This window comes from Schistocerca piceifrons, chromosome 2 (assembly GCF_021461385.2).
Source record: "Schistocerca piceifrons isolate TAMUIC-IGC-003096 chromosome 2, iqSchPice1.1, whole genome shotgun sequence".
Taxonomy (NCBI): domain Eukaryota; kingdom Metazoa; phylum Arthropoda; class Insecta; order Orthoptera; family Acrididae; genus Schistocerca; species Schistocerca piceifrons.
This window is the reverse complement of record NC_060139.1, coordinates 698,741,453-698,759,978: the sequence shown is the minus strand read 5'-3', so window position 1 is coordinate 698,759,978 and position 18,526 is coordinate 698,741,453. Positions and strand designations below refer to the sequence as shown.

General features: G+C 43.7%; 1 protein-coding gene across 3 annotated transcripts in view; it reads left to right on the top strand.

Annotated features, from left to right (window-relative positions):
* The window catches only part of LOC124777287 (maestro heat-like repeat-containing protein family member 1), a 274,758-nt gene that overhangs the window by 22,161 nt on the left and 234,071 nt on the right, over window positions 1-18,526 (top strand). For all 3 annotated transcript variants that reach the window (XM_047252633.1, XM_047252635.1, XM_047252634.1), the window contains exons 5-7: window positions 1,414-1,603; window positions 16,497-16,648; window positions 16,897-17,130. In XM_047252633.1, the coding sequence (XP_047108589.1) occupies window positions 1,414-1,603; window positions 16,497-16,648; window positions 16,897-17,130 (576 nt within the window). The remainder of the gene's footprint in view (window positions 1-1,413; window positions 1,604-16,496; window positions 16,649-16,896; window positions 17,131-18,526) is intronic.

The following is an 18,526-nucleotide window of genomic DNA, read 5'->3' as shown; positions in this document are numbered from 1 at the left end:
TAAACTCTGCTCTATCAAAGAAATTATTGCTGCATAGCGCTCTTCTTTCTGTTGCACTGTTCTGTGGCACCTCCACATTGGCCATACCACATTATCCTGCGGATTTATTTTATGCAATGAACCACCCTCACATTGTGGTTCCAGAGTCTTACAGGCAGTAACTCATGTTCTTGAGAAATGCCCACTCCTCCTGTCTCTCTATACTGTACATGGTCTTCTGGATTCTTTGCCTCTAATATTGGCAGACAAACCACGGTCAGTTGAACAGGTTCTCTGTTTTCTCTATGGAAGTGGTTTTTACTGTCAGATACAATGTTTTAAACTACTTTCGAATGGGGGCAGGTCAGTTGTGGTTGGTACGTCTCCCACCGTGTGATTGTTCTGGGTGGACTTACGACCCTGCCACCTTCACCTGCTGCCTCGGTCATCCCTCTCTTCCTCTGTTTCAATTATTTGTAGATCAGTTAGCCCCTTTTTCTTCACCACCCTACTTTCTGTTTTGGTGGTAGCACTCCAATGAATAGTGGTTGCTGTTCACCTCTTTATTACTTTGACTGTAACAGAGCTTAACCCCCATCGTACGTAGAGCTCCAGGGAACAATTGCCTGGTCCCATTCACCTGCTGATATGATAATTTTTGTCCCTTTGCTCTGTTATTGTTGGTCCGCTGATGTCCTTTTATGTTTTTAGCCTTCTCCATTTTGCTATTGAAAATTCCCTTGGCTAGAACAGATTCTTACTTCTGTAAGTGTCTGGAGCTTTAATTGGGTTGGTGAAAAGAGGGAGGGGGCTGTCTGATGCAGGAGGTGTTTCTCTTGCCGTGGTGGAGTGCTGGGAGATCCCTCATGTGCTTTGACATAGATACGAGTCTGAACAATATACTTTTACTTCTCCTTAAATTATTTCTCAAAATTGAGATCAATACTACATTTGAAGGCCTCAGTTGTACCATTCGTAACTACTTTCATAATTTGATTAAATTTTTGGTGGGTCTCACTAACTCCAGATGGACTGTCTGGAATGCATGACTGATGAATTACCAGTTTAGTATGTTAACTTCCAATCAATCAACCAAGCAACCAACACGCAACAGGGTTTCCGGGGTCAATAAAAATTGAACCAAATTGTAGAGCTAGGGTATTTTTAATATGTGGACCATATATTTCATAGTTGTTTTCTGAAGATGGAAAGTGCTTCATTCCTTGAAGTACACTGCACTGTGCCATTTCTTTGATAGGATGTTTGTTTGTACATTCTCCACGTGTAAGCAAATGTACTACTTTACCAAAATGGATTCTAAGTTTTAGTTATGTGTTCTAAGCTATGTACTGTAGAATTTTCTTACCTTTTTTTTTTAAGTCACGCAGTCTTTTTGTGCTGAATCCAGTCTTTTTTTTTTTTTTTCTCTTTTAGGTCATGGAAGGAATTCTAAAACAATTTCAGCCCGGTGTTCTTCCTCATTATTGTATTTTACACACCATGGGTAACTTGGCATCTGCAAATGTGTTTGGAATTGTTCCGTTTATAAAAGCAACATTGGGTACAATGTTACCAATGTTGGGCATGGTCCGTAATGATGCACTGAAACAGGCATTTGCATTTGGTAAGTATATCCCCTACTACCCTCCCCACCCCTCCTCTCCCCTCCCCTCCCCTCCCCTCCCCTCCCCTCCCCTCCCCTCCCCTCCCCTCCCCTCCCCTCCCCTCCCCTCCAGAGCTTGACCTTCTGTCTTTAGTGTGAGCCATGTGGAGAAGAATTCCCCCTGTGCCATTTATGGCATGGATTCCTGACTCCCTTCCTTTCCTGCTGTAGCCCCCCCCCCCCCCCCCCCCCCACTCCCTCTGCCAGGTCACCATCATGTGTAAAGCCCCCTGATAAAACAGGGATCACACTTCTGATACCCGAGCTGTTGCCTCCCCATGTATGCCTAAGAGTGGTTGCTTGTCATCATTCCAGGGCATTGGAACTCCCAGCAATGGTCGCGGTGTCAGAATGCCCGTGCCATGGCTGGGTGGCACCCATGGGAAGAGACCCTTATCGGAGTGGGTGGCATCAGGACAGATTCTTTGTGCATGAAGCGTATCAAGCTCCAAAAACCGGCTGTTTTCCTTCGGCTGTCTCGTTGAGTAGTAAAGGACCATTCAGTGCTGCTTCTTATGACCCTGCAGCCTTCCCTTCCATGGCTACACCCTAGGAGGAGGGCCAGGCTTGCCAGCTTTCCCTATTACCTGGTCTGTACTAGGATGGATGGAAACACATTCACAGCCACAAAGCCACTATTCTTTGTGGAAAACATTGAAGACAAGTTTGGCAATGTGGAGTCTCTCAGTAAGATGTGGTCAGGTTCCCTGTTGATCAAAGCTGCTTCTGCTGCCCAGTCTGCAGTTCTTCATGCTTGTGATTGTCTTGGCAACATCCCGGTGCCTATTACACCTCACCAGTCTCTGAATATAGTCCAGGGAGTGATTTTTCATCGGGACCTCATCTTTGAATTTGAGAGGAACTCTGGGCTTATCTGGAACGATGGGGCATGCATTTTGTTCGACATCGTTAGGACAACCATCCAGATAGCAACTATGGGACACACAGTCTGTGCACCCCAAGGTTGCGCACTCTCTTTCAGTTTCAGATCTTGCAGAAGCCTGCTCTCCTTCTGTGTTCTGCCCTCTTCAACCTATGAAAGAGAAGAAGACGAAAAATAAGTCCCAGGGCAAGGCTCTCTAGTGCCCCCAGAGGTGCCATCTCCTCCTTCACAACCTGTGTGTAACATCTTATTTATTGATGCCACCCCATTGTTGTTGGTGACAGATGGTGAACAGGTTGCATGATTGGCTCCAGCCTGTTCGCCTTCTATTTGGATATCTGCTCTGTGATTATTCAGTGTAATGGATACTACCATTATCTCTCTCCTGACAGGCCACCTACATCTGATGCCCTAACTGCTGTCCTTCAGCAACTGACCCCCCCCTTCTTCCTCCTTTGGGATTTTAATGCCTGTCACCCTTCGTGGGGCAGCGCTTCTTCATCTAGTTATGGCTCCTCATTGACTAATTTCTTGTGGATCATGGCCTGTGCCTTCTTGGTGATGGTTCCCCTGCTCGTTGTAGTGTTGCATATGGCACTTGCTCTGCCATTGAGCGTCGGCTCTCTTCCCCTTCCCTTCTTCCTGCCTTACACTGGTCACCAAATGATGCCCTCTGTGGTAGTGACCACTTACTGATGGATCCTCTTGTTCCCTTCCTGCCTCCCGATGAGCAGGTTTCCCAACTGGGCTTTCCATCATGCTGATTGGCCTCTATGTACCTTCTTTGTCAGGTTGTATTGATGATATCTTCCGTGATCTGTCCAGTAAGATAATCCATGTTGCTGGCATTGCGTGCTCCCTGCTTGACAGGCCCTTTGTGCCAAAGCATGTTACTAAATCAAACAGAGCAGATGAGGTGTGTTGGGAACACATTGTCTCCTATTAGGTTCTTCTATCCCTTTGTCATGGGTGTGGGCTACACTCCACACCCTCCAAGGTTGTCAGTGGCAGTCTTCCATTCTGGGCCTTGCCCTTCCAAGTGGCCTTTATACAGATCCGTCAGTTCTCGCGAAACACCCTGTAACCCATTCGGCAGTGGCTTCGGTGACAGCTTTCTATCCAGCTGCCTTCCTCCATGGGAAACAGTGGCCTGAAGCTTCCTGCTTATGTTTACTCCTTGTCAGGCAGAATCCTGCAATTTACCTTTTACCAAATGAGAGCTGCTTCTGGCCCTATCTTCCTCTCAGGATTCAGCACCTAACCCTGAATCCATTCTTAACCAATTGCTTCAACAGCTCAATACCCTCCCCTCATCCACCCCTGGTAGCTGAGTGATCAGCACGACGGAATGTCATACTTAACGGCCCTGGTTTGATTCCCAGCTGGGTCGGACATTTTCTCCGCTCAGGGACTGGGTGTTGTGTTGTCCTTATCATTTCATCCCCATTGACACGCAAGTCACTGAAGTGGCGTTGACTTGAAAGACTTGCTCTAGGTGACTGGTTTACCTGACAGAAGGCCCTAGCCACACGGCATTTCCATTTTACCTCAATCCCCCACAACTACAGTATCTTCTCCGGGTGTTTAACCACATTTGGCTTCAAGACATTTACCCCTCTCAATAGAGAGACTGTATTGTGGTTCCTGTCCTTAATCCTGGCGAGGATCTATTGCCCCTTGATAGCTACTGGTCCATCAATCTGATGGATGACATCTGCAGGTTACTAGAATTGATGCCGGCTCATCAGCTCAGATGCATCCTTGGATCTTGGGGTCTTTTCCTCTCCTTACCAGTGTGGCGTTCGGGGGGGGGGGGGGGGGGGGGGATGCTCTCCAATCAATCATCTGCTTCAGTTGGAAACCACAGTTCTTCAGGCCTTTTCTCAGTGCCGCCATATTGTTGTAGGTTTCTGAGATCTTCGTAAGGCCAATGACACAGCTTGGCACCATCACGTCCTCATCATGCTCCATGAGTGGAGTGGGGTTCCCACCTGATTTTTATTCATCAGTTTCTTGTCCTGCCGCTCATTCAGAGTTCGGGTTGGCACTGTTTTCAGTTCTCTGTGGACCAGGAGAATGGCGTTCCACAGGGCTCTGTATTAAGTGTCCTTTTTCTAATTGACATTAATGGCCTTGTGGCCTCTGCTGGATCATTGGTCACCCCTGCTCAGTATGTGGATTTTTTTCTGTCTTTGGACTAGCTCCCACTCAGAGGCCTCTGTGGAGCACCAGTTCCAGGGTCCCATCCAGCACGACACTCACACGGTTTTCAATTTTCTCCCCTTAAGTCAAGGGTGGTGCATTTCTGTCGCTGTACTGTGGTCCATCCTGATCTGGAGCTCTACCTTTATGCCCAACAGCTAACCATGGTCTCCCAGTTCTTTTTCTTGGGTCTTCAAGCTTACTTGGTTTCTCCATATCCACCATCTGAAGGTTGGCTGTCTTTGTAAACTCAGTGTTCTTTGCTTCCTTGGATACACCTCTTGGGATGCAGATCATTCGACCATTCTCTGCCTTTACTGAGCATTAGTTCTACCCCGTCTGGACTATGGTTGTCGAGTTTGTGGGTCAGCTGTCCGTTCCATGCTGCTCCTCTTGTACCCGGTTAACCATTTTGGTATCCATGTGGCTGCTGGTGCCTTTCGCACTGCCCTTGTTGATAGCCTTCTAGTTGGCACCAGGATCCCTCTAGTTGGCACCAGGATCCCTCCCCTTTCAGTTCAGTGGTTCCAGCTCCTGGTTTCCTTTGCCATCACTGTCCGTCCTTCCCCTGCTCACCCTTCGTATTCTATTCTTTTTGTCGCTTCAGGCTGTCGCCTATCTGCTGCCCGCCCTCTGGTGGTTTTATCGGTATGGCTCCGCCTTGCTTATTTCGACCGTGACTTCCATCTGCTCTCCGTGTCCTCTTTCCAATGTTCTCTCCCAAACCTCAGTGGTTAGTTCCTTGTCCACGGATTTGTATGGATCTCTTCTGGGGCTGAAAAGCCTTAATTGCTCCAATAGTGTTCAATTGTTTGTTCTGAATGCTCTTACTCAAGTTTCAGGATGCCATTGTTTTTTACACTGATGGCTCTAAATCCACTGATCGTGTGGGATATCCATACGTCTTCTGTTGCCATGGAACACCGTCTTCTGCCTGCCACATGTGGGGTTTTTACTGTGCAACTGATGGCCACCTGTTGGGACCCTTGTTTTTTTTCTCATCCGAGTTTTGTTATGAATGGACTCGGTGAATGGTCTTCAGGTTATCACTCAATTTTCCTGCCACCCCTTGGTCTCTGCCATCCACTACCTTCTCACTGATCTCAATGATGCCGCTTATTCGAATGATTTCCTTTGGGATCCTGGCTATGTAGGTATCCCGTGTAATGAACTTTCTGATCATCTGAGTTTCAGAGGGAGGAGTAGGGGGGCAACCACCTACCTCCTGTTGTGTCACCTCTTTGGGGGTGGATTTATGGTTTTATATCAAATCCCTTTTCGCTCAGTAATAAGTCGACTCCTGGGAGGCTGCCCCCATCTAATGAACTTCATGCCATCAAGGAGACTCCCATAATGTGGTGTTTTTCCCTCTGCCTCTCCTGGTGGGAATCTACCATCCTCTGCCTCTGCCATACTATGTTGACCAATGGATTTTACTTCATAGTGAGCCACCCCCCTTTGTAGTTGTGGGACTCTGGTCACGGTGATTCACATTTTGCTGGACTTCCTCCATTTTCATCCTAAATATGCCCTGCCATTGCCTTGTCTCGGGTTTTGGGGGATGGCCCTCGCATAGTTACATATGTCCTCAGTTTTCTTAGCAAAAGTGATTTGTACTCTCAGGTAGAAGTCCTTGAACTTTTCCTCTGCCATTTGAGACCCTCAGTCAGTGAGGTGTTGGTTACGGAGGCCTTGACATTGCCTCCACACGGGCCAGGTTCTCCCCTCCTTTTCCCTACCTTTTTTCTGATCTGTTGTGCTATTTTGTTTCATCTTTTCCTGTGTCTTCTTCCCTTGGTGTTGTCCACTTTGTATCATGATAATGGTATGGCGTGGGTGTCAGGACGGGTCGGAGGCGGTGCTGGTGCTCCACCTCTCATTTCTGGGGAACACCTGCTCTCCCTGTTCCCATCCACCCTGCTCTTGTTTTGTCCTCTTCCTCCTGCCCTGACATCCCTTTTCCCTCTTCACTTGCTTGTTATCCCTTCTGCTTGACTCGACTGTGCTGTTTTTGTTGTGTTTTCCTTGATGTTTGCCACCCTAGATCATGGGATGGATGACCTCACTACTTGGTCTCCTCCTTCAAATTAACTAACCAACCAACCATCCTATCTCCCACCTACTGCTTTCATATTTTCTGTGTCACATCATGCGCTGGTGGTTTCTCCAAAAAGTGCTGCTTCATTGACTTTAATTGGGTATGAGACTACTGCCTGGTTTATGCTCTAGGTTTTGGCCAATGTAAGCAGTTATCATCCATTGTTTTGACAGCTCCCAAAATATAGTTAGAAATTATTTCCTTATTTTATATGTTATTTGATCAGTTGTTTTCCTTATGGTAATAAAACAGAGCATATGTACCAGTAACTCATAGGGCTTATTAGATAATGAAAAGTATAAAGGTAATCATTCACTGTGTAACTGAGACACTGAGTAGTTGATAGGTAGATAAAAACTCATTTTTGTCTTTTATGTTTTGGCAGTTGGTTCCCAACTGTTGCAACACAGAACATGTGTACCCATTACTGTAAGGAAAACCTCCCTGGCTGTTGGGAAAACAAGGAAAGGTACAGTTGATGTAGAGAGAGAGAGAGAGAGAGAGAGAGAGAGAGAGAGAGAGAGAGAGAGAGAGAGACTAACAATCTCTTGAAGAAAAGTTCCTTGTCACAAGAGACGATCAAGAGTCTTAATTCTCATTGTACCGTTCCCCCTATGCTATATGCAAAGTGACCAAGTAAAGTTTCATCTCCAAAAATATGTGGTGTCCCATCGGGATGATGCATGAGTTTCTGAGAATCAAAAGAATGGGAGAACATAGTCACTGTAAGAAATACTGTAATATACACAACTTAATGCAAAGAATCTTCATCAAAATCCTGATAGAAGTCCTTGGGCAATGCCGGGACAAGCTAAGCACCTTAACAGTTCACAATTCATGTCCTGCTTGCAATCCATAGAATTGAACATAAGTCAAGTCTTGAGGCCAGTTCTGTTGCACCACACTTCTAAGGAAAGTTGTGACTGCAACCATGATAAAACTCGACTGTGGCTAGACTGGAGCTGCTCATCTGCGTCAGAGCTGCAGTCAGGCAACCTCTTAAACCTGTGATCAGTGGCACTGGTGACATCTCAGTTCAGGGAGCATGGCACTTATTCAAGTGGCAGCTGGATGATGCTGTCATGGTTGCTGTTGGATGACAGTAGAACCTAGTGCCAACCTCTGTAACCGGAATAATTGCCCCCTGTGTAGTATCAGCAGGCTTCAATACCACATTCCTCCTCCCCCTTGAAACTTCCTCATCATCATTGTGTCAAACAAGTTGACATTGAGGGGTGAGGCGAGGGGGTGGATTGGCCGCAGGTGGTGCTGAGGAGGCAAGAGTTTGTGCAACGGCTGATGCAGCGTCCTTGCCCACACCCTGGCGTCTGCCTTGTGAATGCCTGGAGCACTGGTAAAAAATCAGGTATGTACTGCACACCTGTGAGCAATGGCTGAGGCCCTATTGAAGTGGATGACATCTTGACATCTGGTGAGTCCCTGATGTCCTGAAGAACAGCAGTGAAGCATTCCTGACCCCCCACCTCCCTATGTCAGAAGGAGCAGGTGCCGCAATGCTGTCAGCAGTGCTGTGTCAATCTCCATTGGTTCCACGTCCAGCAGTGTGAGGGGGATGTGGACGGCAGTGGCAGTGGGAGCCTGTGTTGCACTGAATCTGAAACAGTGAGAACTGAGGAAGAATCATGCAGCCGACATGCATGAATTTGGTTGTTTTGCTGTCTTTGCACTCTGGAAAGATCTGGAATGACAAAAAGAGAATGACACAGAATGTTAATAATAGTGCCGCGTTCCTATGTTATGTGAGCTCTGAACAATCTGAAGAAGACATCATCGTTAATTTTGAACAACATACTGAAAGGGTACTCAGGTGAACGCTGAGATGGCTGTAGTAGGTGAAGTAAAGTTGTATGGCAGCACCCATGATGCATTTCTGCAGATGATTTGCTGTCTCTAGGCTGGGAATGGTAGGAAGCGAAGAATGTTTGTAAAGCCTGTTCCCATCCATGGGGAACATGAAGTCTGTTCCTTTACTGCTTAAAAGTGTATACAGATCGTTCCGCCTCTCCATCTGACTGGGGATGGAGTGGTGCAATTGTCCTGTGTTGTATGCCGTTGGCATCGCAGAATTGTTGAAAACCATTTGACACAAAGTGTAGTCCATTCTTCAAAACAATTACTTCTGGAAGTCCCTCTAGACAAAAAATTGATGTCTGTACTTTGATGATTTGAGAAGCAGTCATGGATTGCATGGGTGCAACAAATGGAAATTTGCTGAATGTGTCCTCTACAATTAACATCGAATGTTCCAAAATGGGCCAGCATAATTGATGGTAGTCTTTGCCTCTGGGTGGCGGATATTGGCCACTCAAAGAATTTCTGGGATGGAGCAGCTTGATGCTCCGCATAGGCTTTGGAGGTGGCAGTCAACTTTTCAATGTGGGAGTCCATCCTGATCCTAGTTCAATAGTGTCAGGCAAGTTATTTTGTTCTGACCATGCCCCAGTGACCTCTCTGCAGCAAATGAAGCACTTCTTGTTGTAAAGAACTTGGTGTAAGTGCTGATGAATGATCAGGTTCTATAAGGAGAAGCGTCTCAACCTGCTGAATGTATAGAACATGTTGCTGTAATTCTGAATTGCTTTGCCTATCAACGACCAACCAGTGCAGATTTACTGAACGACTTGTAAAACAGGATCCACTGCCATTTTCTGAACAGCCTTCTTATGCAGGATTGGGAAATCTTCAAGCACCGCTGCATCCAGGGCATTTTAGTAAAAACATGAATCCTCTGATTTTTCAAAAACTGGGTAAGTTCTAAGAGGTAACCATGACAAGTGTGTCAGCACTGGAGTGGTGAGTAGTAAGATAGTAGACAATCTCTTACTGATAATTAGACAGGATGAGAGACAAGAGCTGCATCTTCTGAGCTGTGCATGGCAGGACAGGCTGAAAGGTGAAGCAACGGCTTGTGGTCTGTGATAAGATAGAACTAATTACCTATGTGGATACTGAAGAAACTTGTTAACTCTGTAAATTATTGCAAGAGCTTCTTTTTCTAGTTGGGAGTAATCACAGTGAGCTTTATCCAGTAACTTTGATGCAGATGCAATTGGTCTATGTGCCCCGCGATTCTGAAAGAACTGCCCCCATCCCACGTGATGAAGCATCAACCACCAAAATTATTGGTTTGGTTGGGTCAAAATGTTTCAGGTTACAGCTATTCAACAAAGGAGCTATTAATTTCTTGAAAGCTGAAGGGATCTCTTGGTACAACACAGATTAAACATATTTCCTGTTAATTCAAAGCAACAGAGCTGCGATTTGAGCAGTGTTTGGGATAAACCAAATATAGTATTTAAGTTTGCTTAATGCTTCCTGTAAATCACTGACATTGGGGAGGTCTCATAAGTCACCAGTTAGCGAATGTTGAAAGCCTCGTGCATTAATCACATGTACTAGATAGGCGACCTGTGTTTGAAAAAGTAGCACTCATCCTTGTTGCATCAGAGATCCACAGAAGCAAGCACATCAAAAAGACTTTGTAGATTTGACAAATGTTCTTCTGGTGTAATACTGGAAACCACAATATCATCTGAATAATTGGAGCAGGAGGATACCTTTGCTGTCAGTTGTTCCAAGTATCACTGAAATATGGCAGGTGCTGCTGCACTGCCAAAAGGTTACTGTAGAAACTTGAATAAAACCTTGTGCATACTGATCATAAAAAGCTGCTGTGATGTTCATCCAGGAATACCTGAGTGTATGCATATCACAAGTCAATTTTTGAGAAGTATCAACCAGCAACTAATCTGCCCATTAGTTCTTCTGGCCATGCCAAAGGATATGAATCCACAACAGCTTCAGGGTTGACAGTGGACTTGAAGTCAACACATGTGCAACTTACCATTAGGTATGGTAAGGATCACTCCATCTACATCGATAAGCTGCAATCCACAGTAAGGTGCATGGCAGAGGGGACCCTGCACCTCTACTAGGCATTTCCTTTCGTGTCCTTTGGCTTGCAGTAACTGATTCAACAACCCCTTGTTCCTGCCACTGTTCGAACTCTTTTAGCCTCTTTGTTCTGAGTAGCTTGGAGGACTGACAGTGCCCAAAAGAATTTTGGTTGTGTTTTGGCTTTTTATATTGTGTGTGCCTCAAAATTGTTAGTGTTGCCTAACGTATCCTGAACTACATAATTGTGAGACACTGTCATAAGGGCCAGCCGAAGTGGCCGTGCGGTTCTAGGCGCTGCAGTCTGGAACCGCGAGACCGCTACGGTCGCAGGTTCGAATCCTGCCTCGGGCATGGATGTGTGTGATGTCCTTAGGTTAGTTAGGTTTAACTAGTTCTACATTCTAGGAGACTAATGATCTCAGCAGTTGAGTCCCATAGTGCTCAGAGCCACTGTCATTAGGCACAAAAGTGTTCACTGACAGCGCATTGTGTTGTATCTGTAACCCTAACAGGTGGAAGGTGTCAATGCCAGAAATGTTCGGACTGCCTTATTGCACAGAGAATTGTAAACAAAACTGTTTTTGTGACTTTCTTGAATGTGGCAGGGAGATTACAAACACCTAAGATAGGGATATCTTTACAGTTGTATGTAGACAACAGTATTTGTGACTGACAAAGTTTAGGCAGACGTACTTGTTCATAGGTTCATCTATTCAAAAGTGTGAAAGATGCTCCAGTATCAAGTTGCACACAAACTTTCTGCTTGGAAATGTTCAGTGACATTAAGACCTTGTTCAACTGTCTTTGAACAGAAGACAAGTTCTGGGAATTTGACATTGATTTAGATATAACACTGTTGTTAGCTGTTTTTGATGTGAGTACATTAACACTCACGACTTGAGTTCTAGAGGTACAAACTCCTGAGTTTTTGTGAATGATCTTTTTCATACAAAATATTTGTTTGAGACCGCACTTGCTGCAACTGTAAGGTTATGGATCCTGTCAGGATGTGCCTGCCACTTGTGAGACTTGAAACATTGTAGACAAGATTTTACGCTAGGAACTGAATGTTTGATGAGGGCAGTTGTTTACCTCCGCTGGCTGTACGGGCTGTGCCGTGCTGGAATGTGGCTCATGATCTGCACCTACTGCCTGTATACTGTCACTATGCACAACAGATATGTACAGGGACTACAACGGCACTGTCTAAAATTTCTTGGTTATCCAACAAATTAAACATTTCTTTGAAAATAGGATCTTGATACTTTAGATGACCGAGACATTCTGTCTTATGGCATCATGTAATATTTTATCACTGTATAATTTTCCACCCTCAGAGCTGAATTTACGTTGTCTAATCAGACCTCTTCAGTCTGCTACCCATTCCCTATTCATTTGACTGGACTGTCTACAAAGTCTTAAAAAACTTGAATCTTGCAGCCACCACATGAATCTGTTCATCAAAATGTCTATCAAGAGCAGCAACTAATTCTTCATACAAAATACTTTAAGGCTGGATCATTGTAACAGTTTGTAGCAGAGGCAAACTCCATAGTGTTGACAAAAAACGTGCATGTCAATCCGTACCTCAGATGTGGTGCACTGCGAAGTATGCTTGTAACTGCGCTATATGCTCCACCCATTCTTCCTACTGCTTGTTAAACAGACTGAACTGCAGGGCACATGCAGGTGTTGTTGGCTGCAGCAGTGCTGGGATAGCAGCAACAAGTGCCGACATCCCAGTGTGAATGTCCAGTAATTTGGTAATTCCTTCCATCAATTGCTGTATCTGCTGTGCCTGACACTGAAGAACAAGGGAAAGCAACGAACAAAAAGCAGAAAGCGAGAAGCACAGCACTGAAACAAACCACAATACAGTTAGGCTGCTGTAGTGACAATGTGTAAGTAAACACTTCAGTACACTGTAACAATTGGTGGACTCAGCAGTGGTTCCATAATAAAGCAGAATTATGCTGCATTTGTGATACATGCACAGAAGTCCTCTCACAAAAGTGCCATGTAGTCGATGACAAGAATGGTTCTGCACAATCTTCACTTGTCAATAAATGAGACTTCCAATGATCCGTGTTGCCATTGAAGTGACCACGTAAAGTCTTGTCAGCAAAATTATGACGTGTCCCATTGGAATGGCATATGGGTTTCTGTGCAGAAATCAAGAGAGTCAGAGAACACAATCACTATGAGAAATATTGTAATACACTCAATTTAGTACAAAGAACCCTTGTCGAATCCTTACACAGATCCTTGGGCAATGCTAGGACAATTTAAACACCTTAACAGTTCACAATTCACACCCTGCTTGTAATCCACAGAACTCAAATGATCCTGTTGGAGGAACACTCCCAACTGAGCATTATATCAGAGGTTGAGAATACTGCTACAGTTGAAAGTTCTTTTATCATCGCCCGACTGGTTTCGGTTTCTTACATGCCCATCTTCAGGTGTTGTAACTTGGTGCTGTGACCCCCAAGCGCTGCAGTGGACGTATACGAGGCATGGTGTGCAACCTATGAGTGCAGAGCATGGAGCATAGAATTCAGCATAAGTCAAGTCTTGAGGCCATTTCTGTTGCACTACACTTGTAGGGAAAGTTGCGAGTGGAGCTACGACAATACTTGACTTCTGCTACACTGGAGCTACTTAACTGGGACAGAGCTGCAGTCAGGTGGCCTCTTCAACAAGCGATCACGGCACTGGTGGCACCTCGCCTCAGTGGGCATGGCAGTTATGTAGCCAGCAGTTGGGTGATGCAGGTCACTGTTGGACAACACCAGAATCTCAAGTGCCAACCTTTGTATCTGGAATGATTTTGCCTCCCCCCCTCTGTGTGTTATTGGAAAGAATATAGCCTTCTGAAGCATTAGTGCTTCAACATATCCTGTAGCAAAAAACCTTGCTACTCTTTTGAGCTCACTCATAGGTTGTCGTGAGCATCACATTAAGAACTCAGCAGATTTCTTACATCAATTAGAGGGAATGTGTTTGAATAACTCTTATGCTCTAGTAATTTTTGATGGGGTCTCCCTCTTCACTCACATTCCTTTGTCTGATTTGTTATGGTTGAGTAAGATTAGGTTTGGTGTCAAATTAACAAACCTATTTTAACATGTGTTGACTTCACTTACTTTTTATTCAATGAGCAGTACTGTCAGGAGGTGGGTGGAGTTGTGATGCGAAGCCCAATGTCATCTATTATTGCGAACTTGATTATGGAAGACCTGGAGCACCATTTGGAGTTGATGGCTGGGAAACATGTGTGCCCCCGTGCCCACGCGTGGGCGCGCGCGCACTCTCTCTCTCTCTCTCTCTCTCTCTCTCTCTCTCGGCCGTGAGAATTTGAATGACATTGTAGAACTACTGAATTCGATCCACCTGAAAATTCATTTCACAATGGAGATGGAAGAGGATAGCTGCCTTCTCTTTCATGATGTGTTTGTCTGGAAGAACACTGATGGTCCGTTGGGACGTGTTGTTTAGAGAAAGCCTACTAACACTGACTTGGGTCTACAGGTTGATAGTTATCACCATCTGGCTCAGCATAAAGTGGTACTTTGTATCTTGCTTCACATGGCCCACATTGCCTCACGCTCTGAGAGTTTATCAACCTAGTTAGCCCAGCTTGAGGTCGGCTTTCATTAGAATTTTTATAGCAAAAGACTGATCATACATGTATTGCACTATTGACCAGCCATGCACCAGGTGAGTGCTGCAGTTTTGCCTTGAAAATGATAGGGTGAGTACCTGTGGAAGTATTGGCGGTTGTCAATGACATCATCTGGCAGCATACCCGTAAGTTATTTGAACACAGTAGACACTGGGACTAACTTGGGTCTCACAATGGACAATGGAATTGGTAAAAAAGAAAACAAAAAAAGTAGATTCTTGACTGGAATTAATAAAGATAAAGAAATGGAACTGCTTAGTGTGTGATAATGATTTATAAAGTAGTGGTGTCTCAGGATGAAGGGACCTCAGTTAAATGTTTGGCAAGTTATGATGAGAGCTGTTTCAGAGATTTAGAACATTCAGTCCAATTTTATTGCTGTGGAGTTTAATTTTTGTTCTTGGAGTCTTGTCTTAAAATTTTACGCGTGCTGTATCCTAAAGGGCATCATATGTTTTTGTTTCAGTTGTGGTAATATCTGATACTACAGTTGTTTCTTGCTGTTAGTTGGTAGATATTACATTGTTATTCTGTACTCCTCTTTAGTATTCACACTAGTAATGTTATGTCCGCATAAACAGGGTGAAACAGAACTCCGCTGACAAAACGAACCAAAAGAAGAAAAGTGTAAAGTAAACATAATCTCTGAAAGGCATACCTTATGAGTTACGAGCATTTGTTCATCTTCGCTACTGTGAAAAATCTCTCTGTTACTGAATAAGTACTCATAGCTCTTGGAGACCATGTTTACTGGGCATTGTTTTCTTGTTTTGGTTCATACTACCACCACTGAAAGTTTGACAGTATGTTATACTTCAAAGGAAATATATTAGGCTCTTTCTATATTTGTTCAGTTCTAGAACTGTCAGGGATAGCTATTGTTCATTTTTGTTATTGTAGATTAATTTCAGAGACTTTTTGGTGACCCAACATGATTTTTGGACTCTCACCACAGGGAAACCACTGTTGTTGTTGTCTTCAGTCCAGATACTGGTTTGATGCAGCTCTCCATGCTACTCTATCCTGTGCAAGCTTCAGCATCTCCCAGTACCTACTGCAACCTGCATCCTTCTGAATCTGCATAGTATATTCGTCTCTTGGTCTCCCTCTACAATTTTTACCCTCTACGCTGCCCTCCAGTACTAAATTGGTGATCCCTTGATGCCTCAGAACATTTCCCACCAACCTATCGCTTCTTCTAGTCAAATTGTGCCACAAATTTCTCTTCTCCCCAATTCTGTTAAGTACCTCCTCATTAGTTACGTGATCTACCCATCTAATCTTCAGCATTCTTCTGTAGCACCACATTTTGAAAGCTTCTATTCTCTTCTTGTCTAAACTATTTATCGTCCATATTTTTAGAAAAGACTTCCTAACACTTAAATTTATACTTGATGTTAACAAATTTTTCTTCTTCAGAAATGCTTTTCTTGCATAGCCAGTCTACATTTTGTATCCTCTCTACTTTGACCATCATCAGTTATTTTGCTCCCCAAATAGCAAAACCCATCCACTACTTTAAGTGTCTCATTTCCAAATCTAATTTCCTCAGCATTACCCGACTTAATAAGATGACATTCCATTATCCTTGTTTATATCCTCCTTTCAAGACACTAGGGCCTATCCATTCTGTTCAACTGCTCTTCCAGGTCCTTTGCTTAGTCATCTCTGGCCCCCTTCACCACGACCGCCTCACCACCACCACCACCACCACCACTCCATTTTTTAATGGTTAGGATGTTGCTTGCAAATCATGAAACAGCAAATATGAACCATCTCAAATAAGACAGCTCAAATAAGATACTGTGATGTTGAACTCAGCTTTCTGACTGCTACTTGCTTCTCTTGTTGAAATCTTGTAAATTTTTTGTAGAAATATGACAGCTTTGTCAGTTAGTTTTTGATTATTACATAGCTACAGGAGAGAGACTGTTAACAAATTAAGTGTGACATGGAGTATAAGGATTCCTTCTATAAAGCATAATGTTAGTACTGTAATTTATTTTGTTAATAAATGATTCATGTACAAAAGTTGCATGAAACTTACTGTTGTTAATTTATGTTTTAGCGTTGGGTAGATTTGGTGATGCAATTTTGGAATATATGGCTAATATAGATACAGCTCCAGACAATACAGTAAAGAAAGATTCATTCTCCACAGAGATAAGTATTGCTTATGATGTGCTTGTAAGCAGCTGGATAAATTCACGGGAACCAAAGGTTGGTTTTAGTTGGAGAGTTACTTCATAATGTGTATTCTTTGGTCATAATATTGGTGTCTGGCTTTGTCATGACATGATCCTTTGTGCTGTGACATTCACTCATTATCACACATGTTTAATTTCTTGTTATATCGAAGTCCTGTGTGTCAGATATGGCTGGGCATTTGTGTGCTCCATTTAAGCGTAATATGATTTAGAAGAAGTAATCTTTATTGTACACTTTCTGTTTCTGTTGGTTCATTGCAGGTATGTGAAGCAGTGCTACAAGCTTTAGGACCTATGTTTTCAATCTTGGAGACAGATAAAGTTTTTGAGCAACTTCCACGATTGATTCCAATCTTGCTGAACCTTTACCGGCGAAATGTTGATTCCTATGCCATATCACAGTGTTTGGCTGCCGTATTGCTGGTTGCAGTTGAGCATAGTAAAAGCTGTCTAGAACTTCATGCTGATAACTTGCTGAATGTACTTTTTGAAATGGTGAGTGATATTTCGAGCACTAGTTTTTTCTTTTTCAGTTAACAGTCTTACACTGGCATGGGAAAGTGAACATTGCAGAGGATGCCATATTATGTCAGTGGTAGTTTCAGTAGTCAGTAGTCAGCATATACTGAGTTTTGTAGATTTCCATTCTTTGCTTTAATGTGTTTTCTTTTCTGTTACCTTTTCACACAAAATTCATATCTTACAGAACTACACATTTCTTCTCTACTCTAGGGCAAAAGAAAAGCGGGGGTGGATTGGGGGGGAAGGGGGGGGGGTGGAGGAGGAGCAGATGAGCTGGTGAGAACCTGGATTATCAGGTATGGCTCTTAACCTCATCTGCTTCTGTCCTTACCAAATACTGATTTTATTTCTCTTTTCTCACCCTCTTTTTTTAATATAATGAATTTCTTAATTCGTTTTTCTTTTATAAAAGTATTAGTTCTGTTTTAATGTTTTCTTTGTATACTCTTTGACTGAGTGAGGTTGTGCAATGGTTCAGACATATCTCACATAGGAGAGGAATGAGATTCAAATTCCCATCTGGCAAACATGTTTAGTTTTCTGTGGGTTTGTTACATCATTTGGCAAATATTGGCTTTGAAATGAAAGCAACAGAATTCTTTTCCCATTGTGTCCAGTCAGAACACACATCATCTCTAATGATTTCGTCATCAATGACAAGTTAAAACTTACTTCTTAATAACCTGTGAATCAGCATGTAGCCAAGCTGATAAGACCTTGATCATTTTAATATCCATATGATATCATTCTCCTAAAACCCTGTGCTTATGATGCACTTGAGGAGGGGGGGGGGGGGGGGGGAGGAAAGGGGAGTGAGTTGGCCATTGACCCACTCTTATAAAAAATATTAATGTCACAATCTGAACTTGCACCCTGACCAACCATGCAGACAAATGTCAGTTTGAACAAAGCTGGAACATGTAGCTGATGCCAGCTAGTAACAAGTGTATGCAGAACAGAATAGGAGGAGCAACGGCACATACTCGTGTGTGGTTTTTCGAGATTTTACAGCACCATAACCAGCTCTGGATTAGCACGACTGGTAACCATGTAAAAAAATAACTGAGTAGATTGCTTTTGACTGAAACAGAGTTTGACATCTGTGCTGGGCTTGTTGCTACAATTGGGAGATGGGGATACACAAATCTTGGGCTGCACCTGAAAAGAGGCAGAAGGACAGTTCAACTGAGCATCATGCAGAAAGTGTAAGGGGGGGGGGGGCGATGGGGGACATGCACGCAAGGCAAAACCCCTGTGATAACTAATGCTGTGTAATCATAGAGATGGAGAAGTTAATTATGAGAGATTATAGACTAACAAAACTTTTGCGAAGAGTAAATATGGAAAATGAGGAGTTGAATCTTTATAA